This window comes from Dromiciops gliroides, chromosome 1, assembly GCF_019393635.1.
Source record: "Dromiciops gliroides isolate mDroGli1 chromosome 1, mDroGli1.pri, whole genome shotgun sequence".
Taxonomy (NCBI): Eukaryota; Metazoa; Chordata; class Mammalia; order Microbiotheria; family Microbiotheriidae; genus Dromiciops; species Dromiciops gliroides.
This window is the reverse complement of record NC_057861.1, coordinates 417,066,161-417,091,656: the sequence shown is the minus strand read 5'-3', so window position 1 is coordinate 417,091,656 and position 25,496 is coordinate 417,066,161. Positions and strand designations below refer to the sequence as shown.

The 25,496-nt window shown below is 37.8% G+C and overlaps 1 protein-coding gene and 1 pseudogene across 1 annotated transcript in view; one reads left to right on the top strand and one right to left on the bottom strand.

The window, feature by feature from the left end:
• Positions 1-6,884: 6,884 nt before the first annotated feature.
• Positions 6,885-25,496, top strand: part of WDR70 (WD repeat domain 70) — a 326,112-nt gene continuing 307,500 nt past the window's right edge. The window contains exons 1-4 of the mRNA XM_043979740.1: positions 6,885-7,233; positions 7,327-7,386; positions 9,719-9,802; positions 23,279-23,399. Of these exons, the coding sequence (XP_043835675.1) occupies positions 6,900-7,233; positions 7,327-7,386; positions 9,719-9,802; positions 23,279-23,399 (599 nt within the window). The 5' untranslated portion in view covers positions 6,885-6,899. The remainder of the gene's footprint in view (positions 7,234-7,326; positions 7,387-9,718; positions 9,803-23,278; positions 23,400-25,496) is intronic.
• On the bottom strand, positions 14,086-14,241 carry LOC122737263 (annotated as a pseudogene).

Sequence of the window (25,496 nt, the reverse complement as noted above, 5' to 3'; positions counted from 1 at the left end):
TAAGGGGACTCTTGTTATACCCATTCTTGAAATATTCATTCCCCCTTCACCCAGTGAGTTCTCCAACATACTTTTAACTCAAATGTCATCTCTTCCATTGTGTTTCTTGAATGTCCTTGCCTCTTAGACCTCACGGATACGTTTATTTTTAGTTATCATGTAATATTGTGCACTTTACCAAAAGTAATCCAGTCTGCTTTTTTCTTCCTTTTCAATTCCGTGCCCAACTCATTGTCCAAATGAAAAATATGTCCAGAATTAGACATGTTAATGTAAAGCTTATTGATTCATTTGCCTATTGTCTGGACAACAGGCATTCTTGTTTTTTTCCTGAGTACAGAGTCAGGCTGAAATTTTTTTAAGGTATTATAAACTCTATTTAGGATGCAATATTTCAAGGTTTTGATATAAAGCATCTGGAGCATCTGGAGGACCTCATCATTTAGAGGGTACTACTATTGATTTGGTCTCTGCACTGGATACTCTTCATGACAGTGGTAAATACCTTTCTTTCATGATATATGTCTCTCTCTTTTTCATGTCTTGCTTGATATTAATAACTATGGTGCCACTGAACATCATCTCTATTGTATCTTTTGAGGAATATTGTATAATTTTAACATATATATGAGATACCTCTTCTTTGAATGAAGCCTTTAAAGCAGCCTTTTGCTCTATGGAATCAAATGCTTTTCCTGTAGTCAACAAACACAATGGGATTTCTCTCTCTCTCTCTTTTTTTTTTTTGGTCAATTGTATACTTGTAAAAATGTGATATGTTATATATTGATTTGCGAAGGCTTGTTTATATACTTTCAAATTATTTTCACTTAATCAAATATTTTTCCTATTGTCTTTGTACCTAATATGGATGGTATTTTGCTCCTCATAAATGGTGAACATGGTAGTACCAACTTTGCTTGTCTGTCCCTTTCTTAAATTCTTTCTCTTAGATTGGATCAAGAATGTACCTATATTGTGAGAAAAGGTGTAGGATGTAGAGGATTATGACAAATTTCCCATATTTCACAATTTTATCCAGAGGTTAGCACTCACAAATACTGTTAGCATGGTTTTTTTTTTTTTTTTTTTTACCTCTTCAGGAAGGATCATTCATTAGATCTATATATAACCTAGGGCAACTCAGAATCTATCTGTGCCTCAGATTTTTCTGCTATCAAATCTTTTCACATTCTTATTGTGAAACTCAAGTTTAATAGTGATTTTCAGGCCCAGTGGAAAGTGATCTTTCTTATATAACTTCTTGGTATCCACTAGTGCACTTTTCATATTCAAATTTGTATTTGCATCATTTGTTGTACAGTCCTTTCAGTTGTGTCCGACTCGTTGTGACCCCATTTTGAAGTTTTCTTGGAAAGATACTGGAGTGGATTTGTAATGTATCTTTTTGTATTAATTACCCTTACTCCCAAATACAGTGCTTTTTCCGTAACACTTAACAAATGTTTATCAAATGAGTAAATGAAGAAAAATCCTCTGAAATGATGACCCCTTTTAAAGTGAATTGCAAATTCAAAATATGATCTTAGTATTATCATTAATAATCCAAACATTAACATGATGTAATGGAAAGGGCATTTGGAGTAACTGAATGTGAGTCTAATTGAGCTGTGCCAATTATATGACTTATAGCAAGTTAATTCACCTCTTGGAGTTTTGTTTTCCTCATCTGCAAAACAGGTATAATAATGCTTGTACTGCTTCCCTCAATGACTTGTGAAGAGTTTTTAATAAAAGTAAAGCTATTTGGGGGCAGCTAGGTGGTGCAGCAGATAGAGCACCGGCCCTGGAGTCAGGAGGACCTGAGTTCAAATCCGACCTCAGACACTTACTAGCTGTGTGACCCTGGGCAAGTCACTTAACCCTCATTGCCCTGTTTAAAAAAAAATAAAGCTATTTATTTACACATTATTGTATATTAAAATAACATGATAGTGGAGAAAGCAGGGGTGGGGAGCGGAAAAAGAACAAGCCACTGAGTCAGAAGATCTAGATTCAAGAATTGTCTCTGTCTGCCACATACTGGTGATGTGATCCTGGACAAATCACTTAACCCATCAGTGCCCTAGTCAACTCTCTAAGACTAATGATCTGCTTTGGTGGAAAGAATTTTTTCAGTTGGCATTTTTCTACGTGGATGAAATCCCAGGTCCAGAATAAACAAAATCATGGTTTTCAGCATAATGTAGGCATGTAGGTGTTAAGGGTTAAAATTCTAGCTAAACTGTCTAAAATATCTAATGAGTGGTCGCCAATAAATTATAAGCTTTAGCAAGAGTTAAACTTTTAAGCATTTATTAAGGAGAATAAGAATTTGGTAAAGAGAGAGAAAAAGGCCTAGATTTCTATCTATTAAAGGGAGAGCACATTTTTAGCTCCCTTCTCCGCCAGCGTCCCCAGGAAAGAGGCCGAGACTGAGCACCAGTCTCTTCCTTCCTCCTCCCACTAGCCCGCGTCACTTCCTGACTCCTGGTCTTGCCCTCAAAGACCTTCCCTTCATGGGCAGAACTCCTCTACAGTAAGTATCCAGCAGGTGGCATTATTCCAATCGTTACAGTCCCCCCTGTTGTTCCTCAAGAAACAAAATGTTTCCTTGACGGAACAGTAAAAAGAATATAATAACTATTGCTAACTAATAATATGTGAACAACAATATAGAAAAGGAAGAGAGGAAAGTTTTGTCCAGAGGGGCGATTTTTTTTTTTTCCTCATGAACCGACGCTTTGACATTAGTCCTGCAAAGGGAGGGCCTCTGCAGAGAATACATGTTACAGATGGTGTATATTATAACAGAAAGAGAAAAAAAACAACAAATCAAAACTGTTCATTTAAAGTCTCTGAAAGTCTTTTCTCAGATGTCCTCTAGGTGTAGTCATGGAATGGAAGTCTTTTCAGGGGTTGATGTGTGGATGCTGGTAATCAGCCAGGAAAATTTCCTACAAAATTGAGCTTAACACAACTTTAAAATAGCTTTGTCAATAATCAAATCAAACAATGAAAGTTCTCAAAAACATGTCTAAGGGAATTCAGAATCTTAGTTGTTATACATGAAACATATAATAAAACAAAAATTGAACCATTCTTTAAAATTATAATATTACTATAGCCCCCCCTTATGGAGGGTAATTGAGAAGACAATTGCTGTGATATTAATTATTAAAAATAATTTTTATCTTTGTTTCATCACTTTTTGCATCATCTGCCTAATTATCCTCATGCCATTATGAGAAATTAAAAAATCTAATATAATTGGTAACAGGTGTCAAGGCCAAATTCAACACTGTATTTATCATGACACCTGAGATAATTATGGGGGTTACCATAAAAGAACAGAGAAATGATGGGATGTGAGCATTCCCACACTTGAGCAATATGTACTGCCCATACAGTATGCCAGACTTAAAATAGGTGGATGGAATATATGTCCATGGCACCGAACATATTGGAGGAAACTGAGTCAGACTTAATCAGATGCATGGGATTGAGATGTCCATGGCATCAGGCATATAGGAGGGAGCATAGAAGCCAGGTGTAGAAGTGAGATGGGTGGGATCAATACTTCCAGCCATCTGTACAATATTGTGGGGAAAAATAAAATAAAATATTAAACCAAGAGAATCCAACCTCAACATTTGTCAAAAGCCGTTCCCTCGGCCATACCTTGACTTCATGCATGTCTCCCCTCATGTGACAGTTCAGTGTCTGCTCTTGCATGTATTCCTCTTGTGATTGGATGGCATCTTGGCCAACTGGCATCTGATAACTCAGAATAAAGGCAATTAATGTCTTAAATGATAAGTTCCCATAATCCAAGTCTCATATGGATTTAAAAATTGAGGATAATAAATGATTGCAAAAAATGTGAATACATCTTGACTCAGAACACAATATATAATTATGCAACAATTTCAAATAATACCCCTTTTTTTTAACTTAGTATACAATTACTTTTTTGAAAAATCTGAACATATTTAAATACAAGTTAAAGCACAACACAATCTCAAAGAAAACTTTTACAAATGTTCCCCTCTTTTTTTTTTTTTTTTTGGAATATGCTTATCAAAAATAATACTTCTAGAATCAATTTATACTTGCCATGGCAACCAATTTGCCAGGGAAATGCTTTAAAGAGTTTGATCAAATAATCAGTTGAGAAAAAATAACAAAAACAAACAACTCAGAATATGGGAGCACAATACTCCTAGAATTAACATTGTATTATGAAATCAAAACCATGTTTCAAAATTAGATAGATGAATGAATAGAAGAAGATACACGTGGAACAATAAAAGACAATGAAATTCAAACTAAGGAAATCTAAATGAGCATGAACTTAATATTAATAAGAGTATTATAAAATATAAACTTGATTACATGACTAAAAAGCTTTTACAAATATTCTCCTTGTTTTAAAAACTAAGTATAAGACACAATCTCAAAAGCATGAAAATCTCTATGAAAATAAACCCATACCATTAATTTCAAAATGTATGTGTAATAGCATAGAAATCCTATGTAACCTCTGAACTGACATTATTACTCTGAGTGAATTCAGAACACTTTTGATTCCGATATCTAAAATCCCCAATACTCATATCAATACCTTGCTGCTTACTTCTACATTTCTCTAAAATATATACCCTTCCATGGCAAAAGAAGCAGAGTCTTGAACTATGTTGATGGTTGTCATTCTTATTCATCTTAAGTTTTTCTTCTTTAACCCCTTTATATTGTCTGTCAGTCTTTTCACCATACAAATGCTTTATAAGATTACTAATTAAAGACAAAAGCAGGTTAGCAAAATTATGAACAAAACAGGCATATGTGGAATTTAAAGGGTTTTCTAAAGTTGTCTCAGAAGCACAGCCAGGCTGGGGAAGGGCTGAGCCTGAAGCTGCAAATGTAGTTAGAGAAAGTTGCGCATGAGCATTAGATCTCTGGACTTCCCAGGCCTGGGAAGCAATGGGCTTGGCCATGGGAGGAGTAGAGGGTGGGGTCTGGAGAGGAGGGGAGGGACCAGAGCAATTTGAATCAGACTTGATTTTGAACTCAGGCCTGGATTCCTCTTCCCCCACTTTGCCTCCAGGTGCTAGGGGATTAAAAGCTTCTAGAGGGTGGGTCATTGCCTCCAGGCATGCAAAATTAGAGCAACAATTACTGTTAGAACTGGGAAAAGCTGCAGGAATCTCTTCAGGTTTCTCTGAAAAAGCATGGTTGGGAGAGGGGGAGATATTTCTTTGTGGGAGTACATTGCTGGCTCTTCTAACAAAAATAAAAAGAAAAATAGAAAATCCACAAAAACAAAGCATTAACATGATCTTATCTCCCATTTGTCTGGTTAAACAGACTAAAATCAAAAATAGGATAATTAGGGAGTTTAAAAGGTCCATTTGAAAAAATTTAAAGGGAAAACACCAGGCAATTCAGCAGTACTTAAGATTTAAAGGGTTAGGGTAGGGAAAATTTCTTACCCAACCGGAAGATCAGAAGTGAGGTTCAGCTTTCCTCTTCGTGGTCAGCCATCTGTTAAGGGTTAAAATTCTAGCTAAACTGTCTAAAATATCTAATGAGTGGTCGCCAATAAATTATAAGCTTTAGCAAGAGTTAAACTTTTAAGCATTTATTAAGGAGAATAAGAATTTGGTAAAGAGAGAGAAAAAGGCCTAGATTTCTATCTATTAAAGGGAGAGCACATTTTTTAGCTCCCTTCTCCGCCAGCGTCCCCAGGAAAGAGGCCGAGACTGAGCACCAGTCTCTTCCTTCCTCCTCCCACTAGCCCGCGTCACTTCCTGACTCCTGGTCTTGCCCTCAAAGACCTTCCCTTCATGGGCAGAACTCCTCTACAGTAAGTATCCAGCAGGTGGCATTATTCCAATCGTTACATAGGGCCACTCTCTCTCACCACCCTAAATAACTAATCAGTGGTCAGATCTTGCTTTTAGACCCTTACAAGCTCTCTCAATCTGGCAGCCTCTTACTATACACACAGTCATCACTTTCACTCATGCCCTTTTGGCTTCTGCTTGGATTATTGCAATGGCCTAATTCTATTCCTTACTGCAAATTTCCTCTCATGCCATCTGTCTTCCACATAACTGAGAATGTCTGGTTATATTCATCTCTTTACTTAATAAGGGTATTAATGAAACACCTACTATGTTCCAGGCACTGTGCTAAGAGCTAGGTATACAAATAATACGGACAGTCCCTCCTCTCAAGGAACTTACAGTCAAATGTGTGGCAGACAACACACAAAGGAAGCTGAAAAGTGAGAGGTTGCAGTGGCAGAGGGTAGGGGTCGGGACGGCATTGAAACCAAGCAAGGCAGCTGGTGGAAAATGAAAACATAAATACCCCTCTTTCGCTTTTTTTTTTGGGGGGGGGGGGAGGGCGTGAGGCAATTGAAGTTAAGTGACTTGCCCAGGGTCACACAGCTAGTAAGTGTTAAGTGTCTAAGGTCAAATTTGAACTCATGTCCTCCTGACTCCAGGGCCAGTGCTCTATCCACGGCGCCACCTAGCTGCCTCTCTCTTTCGATTTTAAAGCACTTCACAACCTAGTCCAAACCCATTTTTCCAGCCTCGATATACCCTACTCCCCTTCTTGCACAGCTCGTCCATGTCTTTTTGCTGCTCCTCACGGTCCACGTTGCCATCTCCGAGCCTTTGCACAGCAGGTGCCCCCTGCTTGGAATGCCCTTCATCCCTCCCTCTCTGTCTCACGCGATCGTTCCTTCCCTTCCTTCTTTTCAAGTCTCAGCTCGATGGATGAGCCTTTCTTGAAGAACCTCCAACCTCCTACCCCCCTCTCCCTATACTACTTAGAATTTATTTTGTATATACTTTATATTGTATTTACAGGTAGCCTCTCGGGAAAGAATGTCTCTCCTCGAGGTCAGGCGCTGTTACGTGGCTGCTTCCTTTTCACCAGCTACCAACACACCGGCCAATAGCTGTAGAGATCGACCCGGCGCATGCTGTTACTCGCCGTTCCCGCCAGGGAGGCGCTGTGGCCGGAGCTGCAAGGGGGGGGCGTCTCCTCTGGTCAGGCGCCTCTCTCGTTGTCTGAGGCGCCATTTCCTGGTGTATGGCTACGCTTCCGCCCGGCTGGGAAGACACTTCCGCCCGGCTGAGCAGAGCTCGGGCAGTGTGTTGTGGTTTAGGTCTATACTGGTCCCAGCAGCCGGCATGGAAACCTCGGGAGGCGGTGATGGTGGGTTCAGTCTTCGGGTTGAAGCAAGGTGGGCTGGGGACAGACATAGCGACTCTAACGATGCTTCCTTCTCTCTTCCTTCGTGCTCCACAGGCACAGACGCGCCGGCAACCGATCCGGAGCTGGCTTCCACCATGGGCTTTACTGGCTTTGGTGAGTTCGGGGGCGCCGGGGCAGGGGCGGCGCTGCTGGAGACCCGGGAGGGCCCGGGCTGGACGAGCGGCCTGTGGGACCTGGGTACCGCGTCCCCCAGGGTAGCCTCGACTCCTCCCCTTGGAGCGGAGATTATCCATCCACTGCCGCAGTGCAGCCACCAGGACCACGCACCCCCTGACAGCTGGGCGCTGCTGCCCCATCTCTGCCAGACGGGCGGCTCGGGGAGCGGGGCGCCCGCGAGGAGGGGGAGGGAGTAAGAGCTGGGGAGGGGAGCAGGGGAGGGAGGAGGAGGATGGGGGAGGGAAAGGAAAGGGGGGAGGAAGAAGAGGTGGATGAGGGGGGAAGGATAGGGAGAAGAGGGAGAAGGAGGAGCAGACTGAGTAGGGAGAAGCAGGGGGTGGAGGGTGGGGAACTAGGGTTCAAGGAAGCACAGCGGGAAGAGGAGGCAGTTTAAGTTTCTTTGCATTCAAAGAGTCAAGGTCTTAGGTCAGAAAAGGTTCTGTACATCGTGGTACTAAGTGGTGATGTACTTTGGTCCATGTGGGTAGAAAACTGTTTCAGATACTAGGGGATAAATAGGAGCAAAGACATCTTTGTGAGGAAAACCAACAAAAACCCAACATGATGGATTGCTGCTATGACTTCATCCCTTACTGATCATAAAGGGAAACGCATATTTACAATGAGTGTACATTTGACATCAGTCAACAGATGTTTATTTTTTATTTTTGCAAAATTCATTATTTTTAGCACTCGTGTAAAAAAAAAATTGTTCTAAATTATTTCCCTCCTTCCCCTCCACTACCCATTGAGAAGACAAACAATATGATATCATTTATTTATTTATTTATTTATTTTTTTAGTGAGGCAATTGGGGTTAAGTGACTTGCCCAGGGTCACACAGCTAGTAAGTGTTAAGTGTCTGAGGCCTGATTTGAACTCAGGTACTCCTGACTCCAGGGCCGGTGCTTTATCCACTGCACCATCTAGCTGCCCCATGATATCAATTATACATGTGAAGTCATGCAAAACATATTTTTGTATTAGCCATCAACAAACATTTATTAGGTCTATGCTTTGCTGCGTACTTTGTTAGGTGTGCGTGTGTGTCTGGTGTGTATCCTAATAATCTGAAGAGCTTGAGATTCCATCCATCCACCTCTTTCCTTTTTTTCCTTTTTTTTCCCCTATGTCAACAGACATGGACTCCACATCCAAACATCCTTGTAGTTTTGTGTGTGTGTGTGTGTATACATATACATACATGCATGGCATTATTCCTAAAGTTTACTAAGAGAAAAGATGAAAAAGCAAAACTTCTTTATGACTGTGGTATTGTGTGTGGAGTCATGCATTATGTAAGAGGTTGTACTAGATATTTTCTATAGTTCCTTTTACTTCTAAAGTATTGAGTATTGTGATTGAATAATTCATAGTAAATTCTCTATAATATTAGTGGGCCAGTATTGACTACTTCAGTACAGCAGTGATATTATTTGTATCAGACCTGTGATTTCATTGGTATAAGGAACTATCAGTAAGGAAACTTCCCCTACCAAAGCAAATTAACATCTGTTCTGCAAACTTAGTCTTAGATATTGGCCTAAGGCATTGAGAGGTTAGCTGATCAGGGTCACAGCTAATATGTCACAGGTGGGACTTGAACCTGGGTCTTTCTGACTGACATGTTGCCCCTCTTACTTTTGGTAATTCTGCTACTACCATTGTCACCACCACTATCAAGTTGCACACTTGTAGCCTGCAAAACAGAAATGGATATCCATAGTAGATGGTATTTTGCCAGAAGATTATTTTCCTTTCTAACTTACCTCCTATCCTCTATATTTTTGTTTGCTTGTGTGGGTTCTAAAGCCTCTGAAGATGTGTGAGCATAGCACTGATAACTAACCTAAAGCACCATAAAATATGTTAGAGTACTTGACATACATTTATCTCATTTGAGCAGTATAACAACATTTTGAGGTAGGTAATTTGCTTATTATCCTCATTTTATATGTGCTTAGGGTTTTTTTTGTGTGTGTTTTTTTCTTTTTTTGGCCTGGTCCATATCTTTGAGAAGTGGGACTCAGAGGAGTGGTTCTTTAATTCAGGGACATAATTACTACTTCTCCCCCTTAAAACAGACATTCACAGAGTTAACAGGGCCAGGATTTCTAGGTTAAAGAAGTGATAATTTAGATGGACATCTGTTATGCATTGACAACTTTGTGTGGTCACCCATACTATGTTTAAGTTAGACTAATAAATCAAAAATTTTGTTCCCTGTGTAATATCAACTAACTCTGTCATCCATCCCTCTCCATTTTAGGAAAGAAAGCCAGGACATTTGACTTGGAAGCCATGTTTGAGCAAACCCGAAGAACAGCTGTGGAAAGAAGTAGAAAAGTTTTGGGTAAGTTTAGATTGCTGCATTTACATTTGTTTAAGTTAATTGCTATAGGTTGAATAATATTACAAAGTTAGAATTAAATACATTGAAAATGTTTCCAAGTTTTAAAGATGAATGTAATATATTTTTTCTGGAAAAAAATTTGTGATTTTAAAACTTCTGAAAATATTTCAATTGAAGTAATCTCATGGATGTGAATGCTCCTACCACTAGTGCAGAGGACAAACCAGCTGTAACTTCTCATCTTGTGTGATTTTCATCTATAGCCTTCCATAAAGTCTTTTATAGGTTATTATTCTGGGTGTTTTTAAAAAATATTTGCTGGTAATTATTTTAAGCCTTGCCTGCTGTCCCTCACTTTCTGTTTAGAGTACAAGCTCATTTTCAAATCATTAAGGATGACAGAAGTTTATTAGAATTTTCACCCCCCAAAATAGTAAAAAACAGTAGAAACAGTGTGAACTTGAAAAAAGTTTGGCTTGTGACAGACCATTTCACGTTAACTTTTTTTGAGTATGATAAAAATTGCAATTCAATAAAAGATGAAGGTCTGACCAAATTTTCCATTATTGAATACTCCCAAATTACTGACATTTTAAAGTGTGCTTTTATGGATTTTCCAAGACTTTTAACTTCATTGATGAATTAATTGGATCAACTCCAGTGGGAAATAAAAATTGATCAAAGAGTTAAAGGGTATCAATTTTGATCTCCCCAAAGCTTCAATTCTTTATAGATCCCTTAACAATGTGATGAAAGTATTTGTTGATCCTAAGCTCTGGCAACAGTTAATTTTATTTTATTCTGTATTTGCCAATTTGCATGCATTCTGGTACATTTAATTTTCGTTCTCTACATAATAGAAGGTGAACATTTTAATTGTTTAGTAACAGCTTATATTTCCTCTTCCTAAAATTGTCATTTGGCTTTTTCTTCATTTGGGATTGGGTATTATAATAGGTTCTTATCAGATAAAGTTCTGTATAATTTTCCTTATAACTTTATGGGGTAGTCCATTGCTCTTTTGATTAACAAGCACATACATCTTGCTTGGTGATTGCATCAGCTCCCATGGGCTTAGTTGTCATTTCTGTGCAGACGATTTCTACATCTATATAGCCAGCTCTAACTTTTCTGCTGTCTCGCATTGCCAAATGGCCTCTTGGACATTCTGAATTGAAAGTATTGTAGGCATCAACATGTCTAGAATAGAACACATTATCTTTCTACTGTCTTGCAACTCTCCTCCCTTTTCAGTTTTTTTTATTACTATTGAGCACTGGAAACTAAGAGTATATCCATTATTTAAAGAATTATATCCTATCAAACAAATTATGGTGTGTGAATCTAATGGAATACTATTGTGCTATAAAAATGAAGAAAGAGATGGTTTTAGAGAAACTTGGGAGGACTTGTGTGGACTGATATAGAAGGAAATGAGCAAAACCAGGAGAACAGTTTATAATGTAACAACACCACTTATACATTGTCACACAGCTGTGCTGGTTTGACTCTGGGCAAGTCAGTTTATCTCTCCATGCCCGTGGCAACTAAGACTGTACCTTAAATGCTTCTAATCTGAGAAAAAGACAGTATCCTGGGGTAGCACCATTGAGTACCACCATCCTGCAAGTCATCCAGGCTTGCAAATCTTGTGTCATCTTTGACTTCTGTCTTAGACATTTATATTCAATCTGTTGTCAAGTGTTGTCATTTTCTTTTTGGGGTTCCTGTCAGGAGATGATTGATGGATTCTTTTTGTCTTCACTTTGTTGCCCTCTGGTTCTAGTTGATGTGTGCAGTTTTAATTTACAATTTACTAAAATTTAGTGTCTGTTTAAAACACAGTGTTTAAATGATTCTTAAATTATCTCTCCTTGATCTGTTTTTCTGGTCATTTTTGATACCAGATATTTTGAATTTTCTGTTTTTTGTCTTGATTTTATTCAGATTTTTTATCATGAAGTCATTGATTTCTATTTGCATTAGCTATGTCAAAAAGAAAAAAATATAAATATCTATATGTCTTATTCTCTACTATGAGTCTTTTACCTCTGTCAGGAGGTAAATAGCACATTTCATCATGAGTCCTCTGGAATCTTGGTTGGTCATTACGCTCATTAGAGTTACTAAGTTTTTCAGAGTTATTTCTCTTTACAATATTGTTGTCATCGTATAACTTATTCTGATTTTGTTCACTTCCCTCTGCATCAGTTCATACAAATCTTCTGAAGTTTTTTTGAAGCCATTCTTTTAATCATTTCTTATAGCACAATAACATCTCATATTTATATATCATAATTTGTTCATCCTTTCCCCAATTTATTCCCTTATTTTCTAGTTCTTTGCCACCACAAAAAGATCTAAATATTTTTGTACATCATTTTTTAGTTTTGTTTTGCTTAGGACTAATTGTTTCCTTAATTTAACCTCCTTCTAAGTTTCCTTCTCCCTTTTCACCTTTCCCTTACTATTTTCCTTTTGAATGGAATATAATTCTGTACCCATCTATGTTTTTGTGTATGCATGTATGCATGCATACATGTATGTATTCTTCCCTTTTTTGACAATTTCAGATGAGAGTGAGTTTCATGTAAGCTACTCTCCTACCTCTTCCTCCTTGTATGTATAGGCTTCTTTACCACACAATTATGTGAGATAATTTATCCTAAATTTTTTTCTCTTCTTTATTCCTCTCACTTCATTGTATTCCTCTTCCTCTTCCATTTTTCTTTTAACATTGTCAAGATATAACAACCTCTCCCATACCTTCTGTCTAAAGGGACTTAAGTATCTTTGTTTAGTCCTTCATCATTATTCATTTATGTTTACTTTTAAAAATTTCCCTTAACTCTGTGTTTTCATTTCAGAGTTTCTACATAGTTCTTGCTTTTCATCATGAATGCTTGAAATCCTTTATTTCATTAAAGTTTCATTTATTTCCTGTAAGATTATTCTCAGTTTAGTTAGGAATGTCATTCTTTGCTGTTAAGTCATGGCTGTGCTGAAGTCAGCTCATACCTGCTCCTGAAAACTGAAATTTTCAGTGTAAGCACTTACGTCTCAGAAATCAGCAAATGCTTCAAATGAGTACTTGATTTATTGTTTTCTTGACTGTTTAGACTTAAGTTGTTGCTAATGTACATTAAACTTAAAAATATGTCATGTGTACATATTAAAAATTTACCAGCACACCCCTGCTGTAAACTTACACCTTTACCTTCTCTATTCCTTTGTGATAGTAACTGCTAAATTTTAACTACATTGTTTTTTTTTTGGTGAGGCAATTGGGGTTAAGTGACTTGCCCAGGGTCACACAGCTAGTAAGTGTCTGAGGCCGGATTTGAACTCAGGTCCTCCTGAATCCAGGGCCGGTGCTTTATCCACTGTGCCAGCTAGCTGCCCCGGTAATTGCTAAATTTTGCACAATCCTGACTATGGCTCCTCAGTACTTGAATTTTTTTCTTTTTTCCTGTTTCTAGTATTTTTTTTTTCTTTGAGCTGGAAGATCTGGATTTTGGCTATAATGCCTTTGAGTTTTGATTTTGGGGTTTCTGTCACAAGGTGACCACTGAATTCTAAATCTGTTTCCCCTCTGGTTCTAAGAGATATGGGTAGTTTTCTTTTAAGATTTCTTGAAATATCATGTCAAGGCTTTTTTTTTTTTTTAAGATCATGGCTTTCAGATGATCCAGTGATTCTTAATTTTTTCCCCTTCAATCTATTTTCCAGGTCAGTTGTTTTTATTATGGTATTTTACATTTTCATCTATTTTTTTCTCAGTTTTTTTGACTTTTTTACATTCTTTTTTTTTTTTTTTGCGGGGCAGAGGGGGTTAAGTGACTTGCCCAGGGTCACACAGCTAGTAAATGTCAAGTGTCTGAGGCCGGATTTGAACTTAGGTACTCCTGAATCCAGGGCTGGTGCTTTATCCACTGCGCCACCTAGCTGCCCCCAACTTTTTTACATTCTTATCTCATGGAGTCATTAGCTTCTATTTTTTCCATTCTAGTCTTCAGGAAGCATTTTGCATGGGTAAGGTTTTGTGCCTCTTGTGCTGGGCTGTTAATTTCCTCAGTTCTTCCATATCCCTCATTTTTTTTTTCATTTTTTTTGGATGTCAGCATCTTACCAGACAGCTTCGGGAAAAGGGAGGGCAGTAGTAGTATTATTTACTTCTTATCGAGGGTAATGAGGTGATTGATCGACTGATTGATGGATGGATGGCATAGTAAGCGGTGGGGAGTGGTCTTGGTGTAGAATGTCTTTCATTGTGCTGGTCATCTTTATAATCCAAGTTTGGTCCTCCTCCAGTGTCTCCTCTTTAAGTTGTACCTGATCTTATTACCAATTTTCATTCAAATCCATTGAGGAATGGGACGATTCTGCTTCTGTTCCTTGGCCAAGAACCTCTTGATTTTGAATGTTTTATGAGAGGACATGATGATGAGATGATAGCCGAGCTTCCACCACGATGGCTGGACGGGTGAAAAAGGGATCCCTCATTTCTTTAAAAATTTTTTCCTCAAGAGATCTCATTTCATTTATAAAATCTTTTTAACTTTTTAAGGTAAAACAAACTCTTGCTTCATCAAGGAATTTTTAGTTGATGTTTTTTGCTCAAGCTGCATTTTCCATGAAGTTTTCTTTGTAGATGTTTTAGAATAATTTTCTTCTTTTTGGTTTATTTTCTTAAGCATCTCTGTTGCCATGATATAGTCTTCTTTTATTTGCTTATTCTTCCATCTACTTTATCACTTCAGACTTAATATTAGGATTGGGCTCTGTAGCACTTTTGGAGGGAAGGTCTGGGCTGGTCCTGTTGCTGATTTCCTGGGGTATTGAGTGTTCTATTATTCTAACCTCTCAGGGGCAGCAAGCTTTCAGTGTTCTCAGAGTGTTGTGATCCAGCATGCAGCCTCTGTCTATGTTTTGCAGCATCTGGATCTGCATTTTAGTCTGAGCAGTAGTAGACTGCTACTGTACCCAACCACTTTCAGCCAACTGGAATGCTCTTTTTTTTTTTTTTTTAATTTTTGCAGGGCAATGAGGGTTAAGTGACTTGCCTAGGGTCACACAGCTTGTAAGTGTCAAGTGTCTGAGGTCGGATTTGAACTCAGGTCCTCCTGAATCCAAGGCCAATGCTTTATCCACTGTGCCACCTAGCTGCCCTGGAATGCTCTTTTGATTAAGAATGATGGAGCTTTAGCTGCCCTTTGGCCTTCAGTTCTTGCCCTGGTTATTCTTTTGCAAGCTTCAGTTTGGGCTAGAAGTTGGAACTAAGACCCTGCTCTGATCCTGGGATCTAAGCCATACCACTGCTTCTTGCTCTGAATTTCCATCTTGCTCTGTACACAGGCTATGGCTGGCAACTGTTCCTCATCCCAGAATGCCATCCTTGGGTACAGATTGCTTCCTCATCTACTCTGGATTTATGACTGGGAACAGACTAGTGAGTGACAAAGCAGTTGACATACCTGTTCCCAATCCTTGCAACATGTCTTGGGGCTGTATGGGTCTTGAGTCTCTTTTTACCTTAATGTATAACTTTTTACCCTGCTCTAGAGTGCTTTGTACACCTGCTTCTGTATAGATCCTGTCCCTAGTGTCCACAGGACTCTCTTCTGTTTCTCTGTGCTGGCTTATGTGAGACAAATTACTCACTGATTTTTTTCTTAGATTTCCCCTTTGGATTCGGTCTGGTGTGTTTTCTTGATCTTTTTGGAGGAATTTTTTGAGGGGAAGTTGCTGTATTTCCTTTTACTATTTCATTATCTCGACTCTACCTTCTGTTTTATGTAGTGTTAGAAATATTGGCAATAATATTATTAATTCATGGAAAAAAATAATCAGGATTAGTAATAAGGAAATAAAAATATATCCTTTTTTTTGGGGGGGGGGACTGGGCAATGAGGCTTAAGTGACTTGCCCAGGGTCACACAGCTAGTAAGTGTCAAGTGTCTGAGGCTGGATTTGAACTCAGGTCCTTCTGAATCCAGGGCCAGTGCTTTATCCACTGCGCCACCTAGCTGCCCCGAAATATATTCATTTGTAAGCAACATGATTTTACATATTGAAAATTCATTTGCTTAAAAATTTAATAAGTGATTTAACTAAAGTAACATATTAGGAGTTCACAAAAATAATCTTTTACTATATACTACTAAGGGAAATCAAGAAAAAATAATTGAAATGGAAATTCCATTTATACTGATATGAAAATATATTAAATATTTGGACATAAAAGAGATATGATTTGAAGAATAATTTTGATCATAACTAAAGGAAAACTGGACAAATGGGAAAATGCCCCCCGAATGTCCTAAAGTTGAACAAAATGTTAATGCTTCTGTGATGAGTAAAATTTAATGTATGGTGACCTATCTCTGTCCCCAGTGTAGGAAAAGCTAGCTAGGGTTTACTTATAAATTAGAAGCTTTAGCACCAGTTTTGGGGCATTAAGCATTTATTAAAGAGTAAAGAGAGAACACGTGGAGTTCAGAAAGATAGGAAAACCTAGCTGGGATCTACAGGAGAGAGAGGAGAAAAAGCTGCCTTTACCCATGAGTCCCAGGCCACAAAAGAAAAGATCCTGTGCCTGTGAGAGCGGAAGCTCCCTGTGAATCCAGAAGAGAGGCAGTCCCCACACACTGTTCCAAGCTAATTGTCTGGTAGCATTCAGGTCCATTGATTGACATGACTTGAAGGCCGTCCATAAATAGAATGTGCCGAGGTTAGAGTTCAGACTCTCTGGTGGGAACAAAGCTTTGTGAGTTAACTTCCTGTTGCTGTGTTGACCTTAAATCAAAGGTCAGCCAGGCTGTCTCAGCAGGGGGGCCCCTGGTAATAATTTTCTCACACTTCCAAAATTAATTTAAGTGATTTAGTGCCAAAATACTGACAGGAGAAGTATAATCTTATTAGATGATGAGATTTCAGAGTTAAGGTTCAATATCAATGCCCTTCCCTTTCCTGTGATTCACCTGAAATCAGAGTTGGCATTAATAAGCCATCTGAGTAGCTGTGCCTTTCCCCTCATTTACTGGTGTTTAGGTAGTCCAGTGATCACAGGGCATCTCAGCAATAATAATTCATATAAAATTCCTAGTGCCACCCCCGCTTCAGCTCTTCCAGTTCCTGTAACCTTAACTAGCCCCTCTTTTTTAGCTCCTTATCCACCGAGAGCCCACCTGTAGCGCTTCCATCTGCTGAAGATGAAGACTGGTAATCAAATTCCTATTTGAGATTATTGTAGAAAGTGGCTTCAGTCACTCAGGATAACTGTTGGGTGTGTATGAATGTTTCCACTCACCCCGAAGTGAGACACTCCTATGATTGCCCTGCACTTAATGACAGGGGATCTGGCTAGTGATAATCCTAAGTGCTGCAATATGACCATCTATAATCATACTTACATTGCCATCCATCACAGGACAAGTGAAGGTGCCCTTGTGTAGTCTCTGCTCGGAAACAGGACTTCCCTATCGTATACTTGCTGAGTGAGTATACACCAGATTAATCGAGAATAGTCCCTGTGTGGAGAGACCTTTGCCAATGTAACCTGGAAATGTTATGAGAAATTTTAATGACTAGCCAGATAGCCACCTAACCTCATAGATGTTCCAGACGGTCTATTTGACCTGTAGTCAGTTTTGGGTAGGTAGGAATAGGGCAATAGTTTACATGACCTCTTTCAATGGGGAGACTCTGCTATCTGGAGAATAATCTTACCTCGCATTCAGACATAGCCAAACACTTCCAAAGGGATCCTTAGATTTACTGATGTTTTGTTAAAATGTTCATGAGTGAATCTATCAACAATGCCAAATCATTACTAACATAGCCCTTGATTATTTGCTAGCTAGATAAGGAGGTAGCTTAGTGGGAGCTAAATAATACCTTAATTAAATTAAAAATCTTAGTGATGCATGTATAAAAATATTTATAGCTGCTCTTTTTGTGGTGGCAGAGAATTGGAAATTGAGGGGATGCCCATCGATTGGGGAATGACTGAACAAGTTGTGGTATATGAATGTAATGGAATATTATTGTGCTGTAAGAAACGATGAGCAGGCAGATTTCAGAGAAACCTGGAAGGACTTGCATGAACCGTTGTTTAGTGAGATGAGCAGAACCAGGAGAACACTGTACATAATATCAACAACATTGTGTGTTGATCAACTGTGATAGACTTGACTCTTAGCAATACAATGATCTGAGATAGTTTCAGTTTCAAAGGACTCATGATGGAAAGTGCTCTCCAAATCCAGAAAAAAAAGAACTGTGAATTATGAATGCAGATCGAACCATACTATTTCTCCTTTTTTTGTTTTTCTTTTTTGAGGTTTTTCTCTTTTGCTCTGATTCTTCTTTCATAGCATGACTAATGCAGAAATATGTTTAATGTGATTTTACATATATAGCCTATATCATATCTCTTGCTGTCTTGGGGAGGGGAGGGAGGGAGAAAAATTTGAAACTAGAAATCTTATAAAAACAAATGTTGAAAACTATCTCTACATGTAACTAGAAAATAATATTTTTATGATTAAAAAAATCTTAGTGAGGGCTGGATGCTACACTTTTGTATCTGATCAAATCCCCTGAATTGAGCACCATCTGACATCACCTAACATCATCTGAATTGAATAGAATTAGAATTAGACTACATTAAACATGAGGGGATATCTCAATGGGATATTTGGGGTTGGTTGCTAGATTCAGGCAGGATTAAGGAAGTTTTGAAAACCCTGTGCTTTATGATACTAATAATAGTTATTGTATTAATACAGTGTTTTCCCAATGATTGCATCTGCCTTTGGAAATTCTTACCAACAAACATATGAGACTGTATCCTGGGGAAAAATTGATAAATTGTGTAAGAATATGGTTCTAGATTAACCATGAGTGTAATCTAGGATTGAATGTGGGGACTGATAAGTGAAAGACACTGATGAGAAAGAAGCTGGCTCAGGGGGCTTGCTGGCTCAGGGGGCTTGCCGCCACTGTGATAAGAAAATGACTGTGATGGGAAAGAAATTGGTTTAGACTTCTGGCTGTCACTATAACAAGAAGAAGACTGCCTCATTGTCTGTTTTGAGCTTCTGGACTTGGTTGCTGGAAGCTAGATTACACTACCTGCAGAAATCAAGTTTGGGATATAAGCCACAACTCCAGTTTTGACCAGCTGTTTCCTGAGGCAGATGTCTTTATCTTTCTCTTCTGTTACTTGTTACAGATGTGTAAGCCTTTATCTTTCCCTCCTGTTTTCTGTTAAATTCCATTTTCCTTTGCTGTTTATGTATTCACATCTTTTTTTTTGGGTAAATTTTAAACATTCATTTTAAAGTTACATACAAAATGAGAAAAGAAAAAAAAAGCATCGCCATGTACACAGCAGAACATGAGAGGATTCAATATGAAACAATACATTTCCATTTCAAGAAAACCTACATAATAAGTACTACACATTGTTTTTCAGCTTTTCTTTGCTTCCTTGTAGGTTTCCTTTTGTTTTTCTGCTGTATACTTTTTACTTTATTTCCCCTACACACCCATCCTCTGCCCTAAAGAAGGCTGCAATTAAGCATGGAGATATGCATGCATACACACGTACACACACATACTTATACATAGATATCTATAAATATACATCACACACATATATAAACATACACTTATACATATATGAGCATATTATGCTTATTTCTACTTGTCATCTGTTTTTCTGAAGGCGGATAGCATATTCCTTTATATGTCCAAGTCTTTCCAAGTTTTTGTAAATCAACTAGCTCATTATTTCCTACACTACACCAATATTTCAACCCAATTACATTTGATCTGAGAGATTGTCTAGAAAAGTTTTACCCAGTTTTCTGCATTCCTTCTATTCTTGCCTACATAGCTTTTATTTGTACAGAAAATTTTAATTTAAAATAAAAATTAGCCATTTCACACTTCAAAAATGAACTTCCCTTATAATACAGTTTAAGGCCTGATACTTCTGAATCTGCTTGCTTTACATCTTTTTTTCCTGGTTTCCCTGATGTTCCTAACTTTTTGTTCTTCCAAATGAATTATTATTATTATTTTTTAATTCAGTCAGATATATTCACATTCTTTATAAGGCTGCTCTGGGCTCTCTGAGTTCTGTGTATAATCAGTGTAGCCTGTGTTCTGAGAGTAATGAGAGCTGCAGTTACCATCTTTATTTTGATTTGGTGATTTACAGCAGTACCTAATTAATTGATCCTTGGACAATTTTATTTCCTCCTCCGTCTTTCACTTAACTTAGCAAAAAACAGTTAAAATCCAATGTTGCCTGACCTGTAAGGACACTATTAAGTGGTTTTTGAAACTTGACACTGTCATAACCTTTATTGAGAACAACACAGAATAAATATAAATAAAAATTATACAACTGATCATGTTCTTTTACTCAGTAATTATGTTGTTTGAATTGTGTCCTAAAGATGTCATTAAAAGGAAAAAAGGCCCTATCCTCAAAGTATTCCTGCATTTTTTACTTAAGAGAAGCAGTATTACATAGTGGAATGAGTGCTGGACTTGGAGTTGGGGAGACCTGACTTTGATTGTCTCTGAATTGAGTCTTTTGTGTTTTCATCAAATGGAGATGTTACTAGGTATAGCACCTAAGTCATATTATGGTCACTGTTGTTTCAATGAAATGGCATTCAGAGTGTTCTGTTAATTTTAAAGTTCTGTATAAATGTCAGCTATTGTTAACCAATTGGGGAATAGCTAGATAAATTATTGTTTATTAGTGTTATAAAACATGGCAGAGACAAAGATAGTGAAAGGTAATATAGAAAGTCTCTTGTGAGGTGATGGCAAAACTAGATCTGTGGAGTTAGAATAACATTCACATTGATTACAAAATGTACAGGGTGGGCTGAATGTAGAGGTGGGCTGAACACTTCTATAGTGTTCTCAACTGACTGTCATCAATCAATGCTGAAGACATTGACTGTTTACCTCAGGTTGAAGTCAACTCCTCTTTAGACAAATTTCCAAGGGAAGAAGAGGTTTTGAATGCTGTTAGGCTCCCCTGCTGTGGCAAAGCACCTGGTGCTGATTCTATTTCAGCTGAGATTTATAAGGTTGGGGGTCCATTGCTTATAGAAAAGTTGACTGACATCTTTCAGCCTTATATGGCAAGAGGAGGTTATCCCCCAGGAATTCAAGGATGCCTCCATTGTCCATCTCTATAAAGGTAAAGGAAATATATTGTCCTGTGACAGTCACAGGGGGGGTCTCTCAGTCATCGCTGGCAAGATTGTTGCCTGAGTCCTCCTAGGCTGATACTTCACCTAGAAGATGGTCATCTACGTGAGAGCCAGTGTGGCTTCAGGAAGGGTGAAGGAACAGTTAATGTGGTGTTTGTTGTCTAATAACTCCAATAGAAATGCCAGGAACAGCTAGATGGCGCAGTGGTTAAAGCGCTGGCCCTGGATTCAGGAGTACCTGAGTTCAAATCCTGCCTCAGATACTTGACACTTACTAGCTGTGTGACCCTGGGCAAGTTACTTAACCCCCAAAGCCCCGCCAAAAAAACAAAAACAAAACCAAACAAAAAACAAAAAGGGGCAGCTAGATGGTGCAGTGGATAAGCACTGGCCCTGGATTCAGGAGTACCTGAGTTCAAATCCAGCCTCAGACACTTACCAGGTGTATGACCCTGGGCAAGTCACTTAACCTCAATTGCCTCACCAAAAAAAAAAAAGATTAAAAAAAAAGAAATGCCATGAACAGAACAGAGGGCTTTACATAACATTCATAGAACTGACAAAGGCCTTTGATACTGTTAGTCATGAGGACTTAAGGAAAATTATGTCAAAATTTGGTTGCCTGGAAAAGTTCATCAGTATTGTATGTCAATTTTATGACAGCATGATTGCCTGGGTTCTGGATGATAGACAATGCTCTTGCATTTTCCTAGTCACCAATGGAATGAAACAAGTCTGTGTGCTTGCTCCCATGCTTTTTGGGGGCGGGGGCGGGGCAATGAGGGTTAGGTGACTTGCCCAGGGTCACACAGCTAGTAAGTGTTAAGCATCTGAGGCCGGCTTTGAACTCAGGTCCTCCTGAATCCAGGGCCAGTGCTTTATCCACTGCGCCACCTAGCTGCCCCCTCCCATGCTTTTTAAATGATGTTTCCAGTCATGTTGTCAAATGCCTTTAAGTGAGGACAAACAGGGCATCGAAGTCAGCTACTGCACTGATGGTAAATTCTTCAGCTTGAAAAGGCCACAAGCCAAGACTAAAATGGAGGAGGAAACTGAATCACTTCCATTTGAATTGTCATAGGAAGATTCTGAAGATCACCTGGCAGCATAAGATACCAGACAATGAGGTCCTCTCTAGAGCTAAACTGCCCAGGCATTCAAACTCTCCTCTAGAGAGCACAACTCCAATGGCCTGGAAATGATGTTTGAATGCCAAATGTACGCCTGCCTAAAAGACTATTTTATGGAGAACCCACATAGGGCAAGTGCTCAAATGCTGGTCAGAAAAAGTGATATAAGGACACACTCAAGATCTCTCTTAAGAACTTTGGAATTGATTGCATGACATGGGAGACACTGGCATAGGACCGCCCTGTGCCTTCATCAGAGAAGGTACTGTGCTCTATGAGCAAAGTAGAATTGAAGTAGCTCAAAAGAAACTTGAGATGAACAAATTTAGAGAATCCAGCCCAAATGTTCACATGGATTTGTGCCTGATTTGTGGTAGAGCATTCTGAGCTCACATTGGTCTGATCGGCCACAGTCAGACACACTGTAACTTGATTCTAGCACAGTGATGTCATTTTAGTCCTCTTTAAGAATGAAGGACAACAACCAACAGGGTAGGCCAAAAGTCATGATGTTTTAATAAATTTTTGAAATTTACTTTTTATTTTTCACCATTTATGAGATTGGATTTTTCACACATAATGTAAATTCATTTCCAATATACTGTATATGATGCTATGGTATTATAAATAAAAAATAAAGGAGTTATTAAATATTGAAACCCTTTCGTGACTTTTGGTCCATCCTGCATGTGTGTATATTCAAAACTTCTGTAAGTGTACAATCGCCTTGTAGAAAATGTATTCATTTTCTTTTTGTTAAAATGCATGATATGGAAATTTCTTTTTAATTAAAATGTTAGCAGTTTAAATTTTAGAAGTTTATTTGGAAGGTTACCTTATTTATTAGTATTTGGAATGTATGTTAATTTTGAGAAAAATACTCTTATTTCTTTTTCTTTTTTTTTTGCTGGGCTATGGGGGTTAAGTGACTTGCCCAGGGTCATACAGCTAGTAAGTGTCTGAGGCTGGATTTGAACTCAGGTACTCCTGAATCCAGGGCTGGTGCTTTATCCACTGCACCACCTAGCTGCCCCCTCCCTTTTTTTTTAATGCTGAAATCTTTGAAGCCTAAGTATGAATTCTTTTTTTTCTTCTCTTTTCAGAAGCCAGAGAGAAAGAGGAAGAACTGCAGAAAGAGAGAGAATTAAGAAAACAGCATGAAGATAATGAATCAATACCTTCTGGCTCAAGTTTGACCAAACATCCTTCTATGTCAGCTTCCAGGTGCCTAGTTTTCTAAGAAGGAATTATACAACATTATCAATTATCTGATTACTTAACGAGTTATAATATTTCCATTATTGTTTTGGTGATTAAATCGCATATATAAACCTGGTTACCAATAAGAGCAAAAGCTTGCATATTTTTCTTGCTTTTAGACAGATTCTAAGTCTATATCTCTAAGTGTAAGACCATGAGAAATTATCTGACATATTTTAAATCAATTGAATTTTCTTAATGTAAGCCAGTTGTGGTGTAATATATTTGTGTATTTTGAATACAGAGTGTACTTTTTACAAATTTAGGAAGAAATCTGTTGTTTCACATTTTGGGGGCTTAATTAACTTTTCTTAATATATATACTTTGCCTCTTTTTCAGAAAATTTAAATTTGTGGTAAACTTTTTGCTAGTTTGAAACGGGCAGTGGAATAGAATCCAAAAATAGACATCCTGTTACAATTTACTGACTTAAGGAAGATAGAAGTGGGGAGAGAAGAGCTGATAAGGCAAGATATGTAATTTAAAAAGAAGTTTAAGAATTCCCTTTCCAGTAGTTTCGAAAAGATTTAGATAAATTTATCATGATTGGATTATAATATTAAAAGGAAAATAGGAATGCCAGCTAATGCATTCTAAACTTCTGAGTATGATTACTTGGTAAGGTAGTTACTATGCTTGTCCACAAAATGACCCTTTGAGAGACAGATTATTGGATATTTCATTGATGGAATTTATTGATGTGCATTAAATTAGACTGAATATATAAAATAAGAAATATTTTTTGGTAACATCACTTTTTCCTTATTCATTCTATTTTTTTTCTCTAAACCATCCCCTTAGTTAGTCATTCCCCAAACTTCCATCATTATGTTTTATCTAGCTCTTTTTTAGTCATGGTCTCTGACACATTTTCTTTTATTATTTTTAAAAATTTCACTCATTTTTGTTGTAAATTTCTCTCCCCATTCTTGTTGTGTCTTTTAAGTCTTTTTGATATATTTGTCTTTAAATCATATTATGTTGTATGTGTGTGGGAATATGTTTGTGGTACATACAGATATGTAAATGTTTTAGAGAATTTGCTGAGTCGATATGGCAAGACATGAAAACAAGAACAGGCACTGGATGGAAGACTTAAGAGTCCTTAGAGTATTAGCATAGAGTAGTCAGTCTCAGGAGTATGCTAAGAGGGACTTGGCAGGTATAGGAGTAGAGATGCCCTTGCAGTGCCTCCACCCTTGGCTTTGGGTTTATAGTTTAGGGACAGGTGTCAACTTGGACTTGGACAGTGTCAGTTATGGCATTTGTATTTGCAACTGGATAAATGTGTGTGGATTAAACTGTGTGATTTTAGGCCATCACATATGTTTTCATTATGCTTTCCCCTTGATTGTACCATTTGTAAGGAGAGTGTATAAATTGAAATATTAATCTCATTTTATATTTTTTTTAACATTTTCCTCCTAGAGCTATCAGCAAGTATTACAATGGAAAAAAAAAAAAAGGACCCTGCTGCCCCTCTCCTTCCCCTGCATTTTTTCCTATATTTTCCTGGAGTTATATATTAGAAATGATATTATGAAAAGACAGTAAAGGAAAAAGAAAAAATATTTTAGGTTTTTAGATAACTGAAACGAAATTGTTCTGTATTGCCTAGAGGTTTAATGGTGAGGAAATGAAATAACACTCCTAAATTAGGTATTTTGAGTAGGTATTTTAATTCAATCATTCATATTAATAATTAGAGTCGGTGTTTATTAGCCATAGAATTTCCCCGTAGTCTCTCCTGACTTTACATTTATTGATTTATTCCCTTGCTTAACTTTTCTTTTCTTGATTCATACATATAGCCTGAAACCTAGCAAAAACTTGAAACCAGGGCCTCTATCTTTTTTGTGTGTCATGGTCTCTTTTTGGCATTCTGGGGAAACTGATGGATGGACCCCTTCTCAATAATGTTTGTTGCCCTCATTTGTAAGGGAAAAAAATGCTAAATTTCATTTAGAGTTTAGTAAAAATATAAATGAATCTCTTGTGGATCTGTGAACTTCAATTTAAGAATCCCTGGATTAAAAGAAAAAATTCTTCAAAGATCCAAG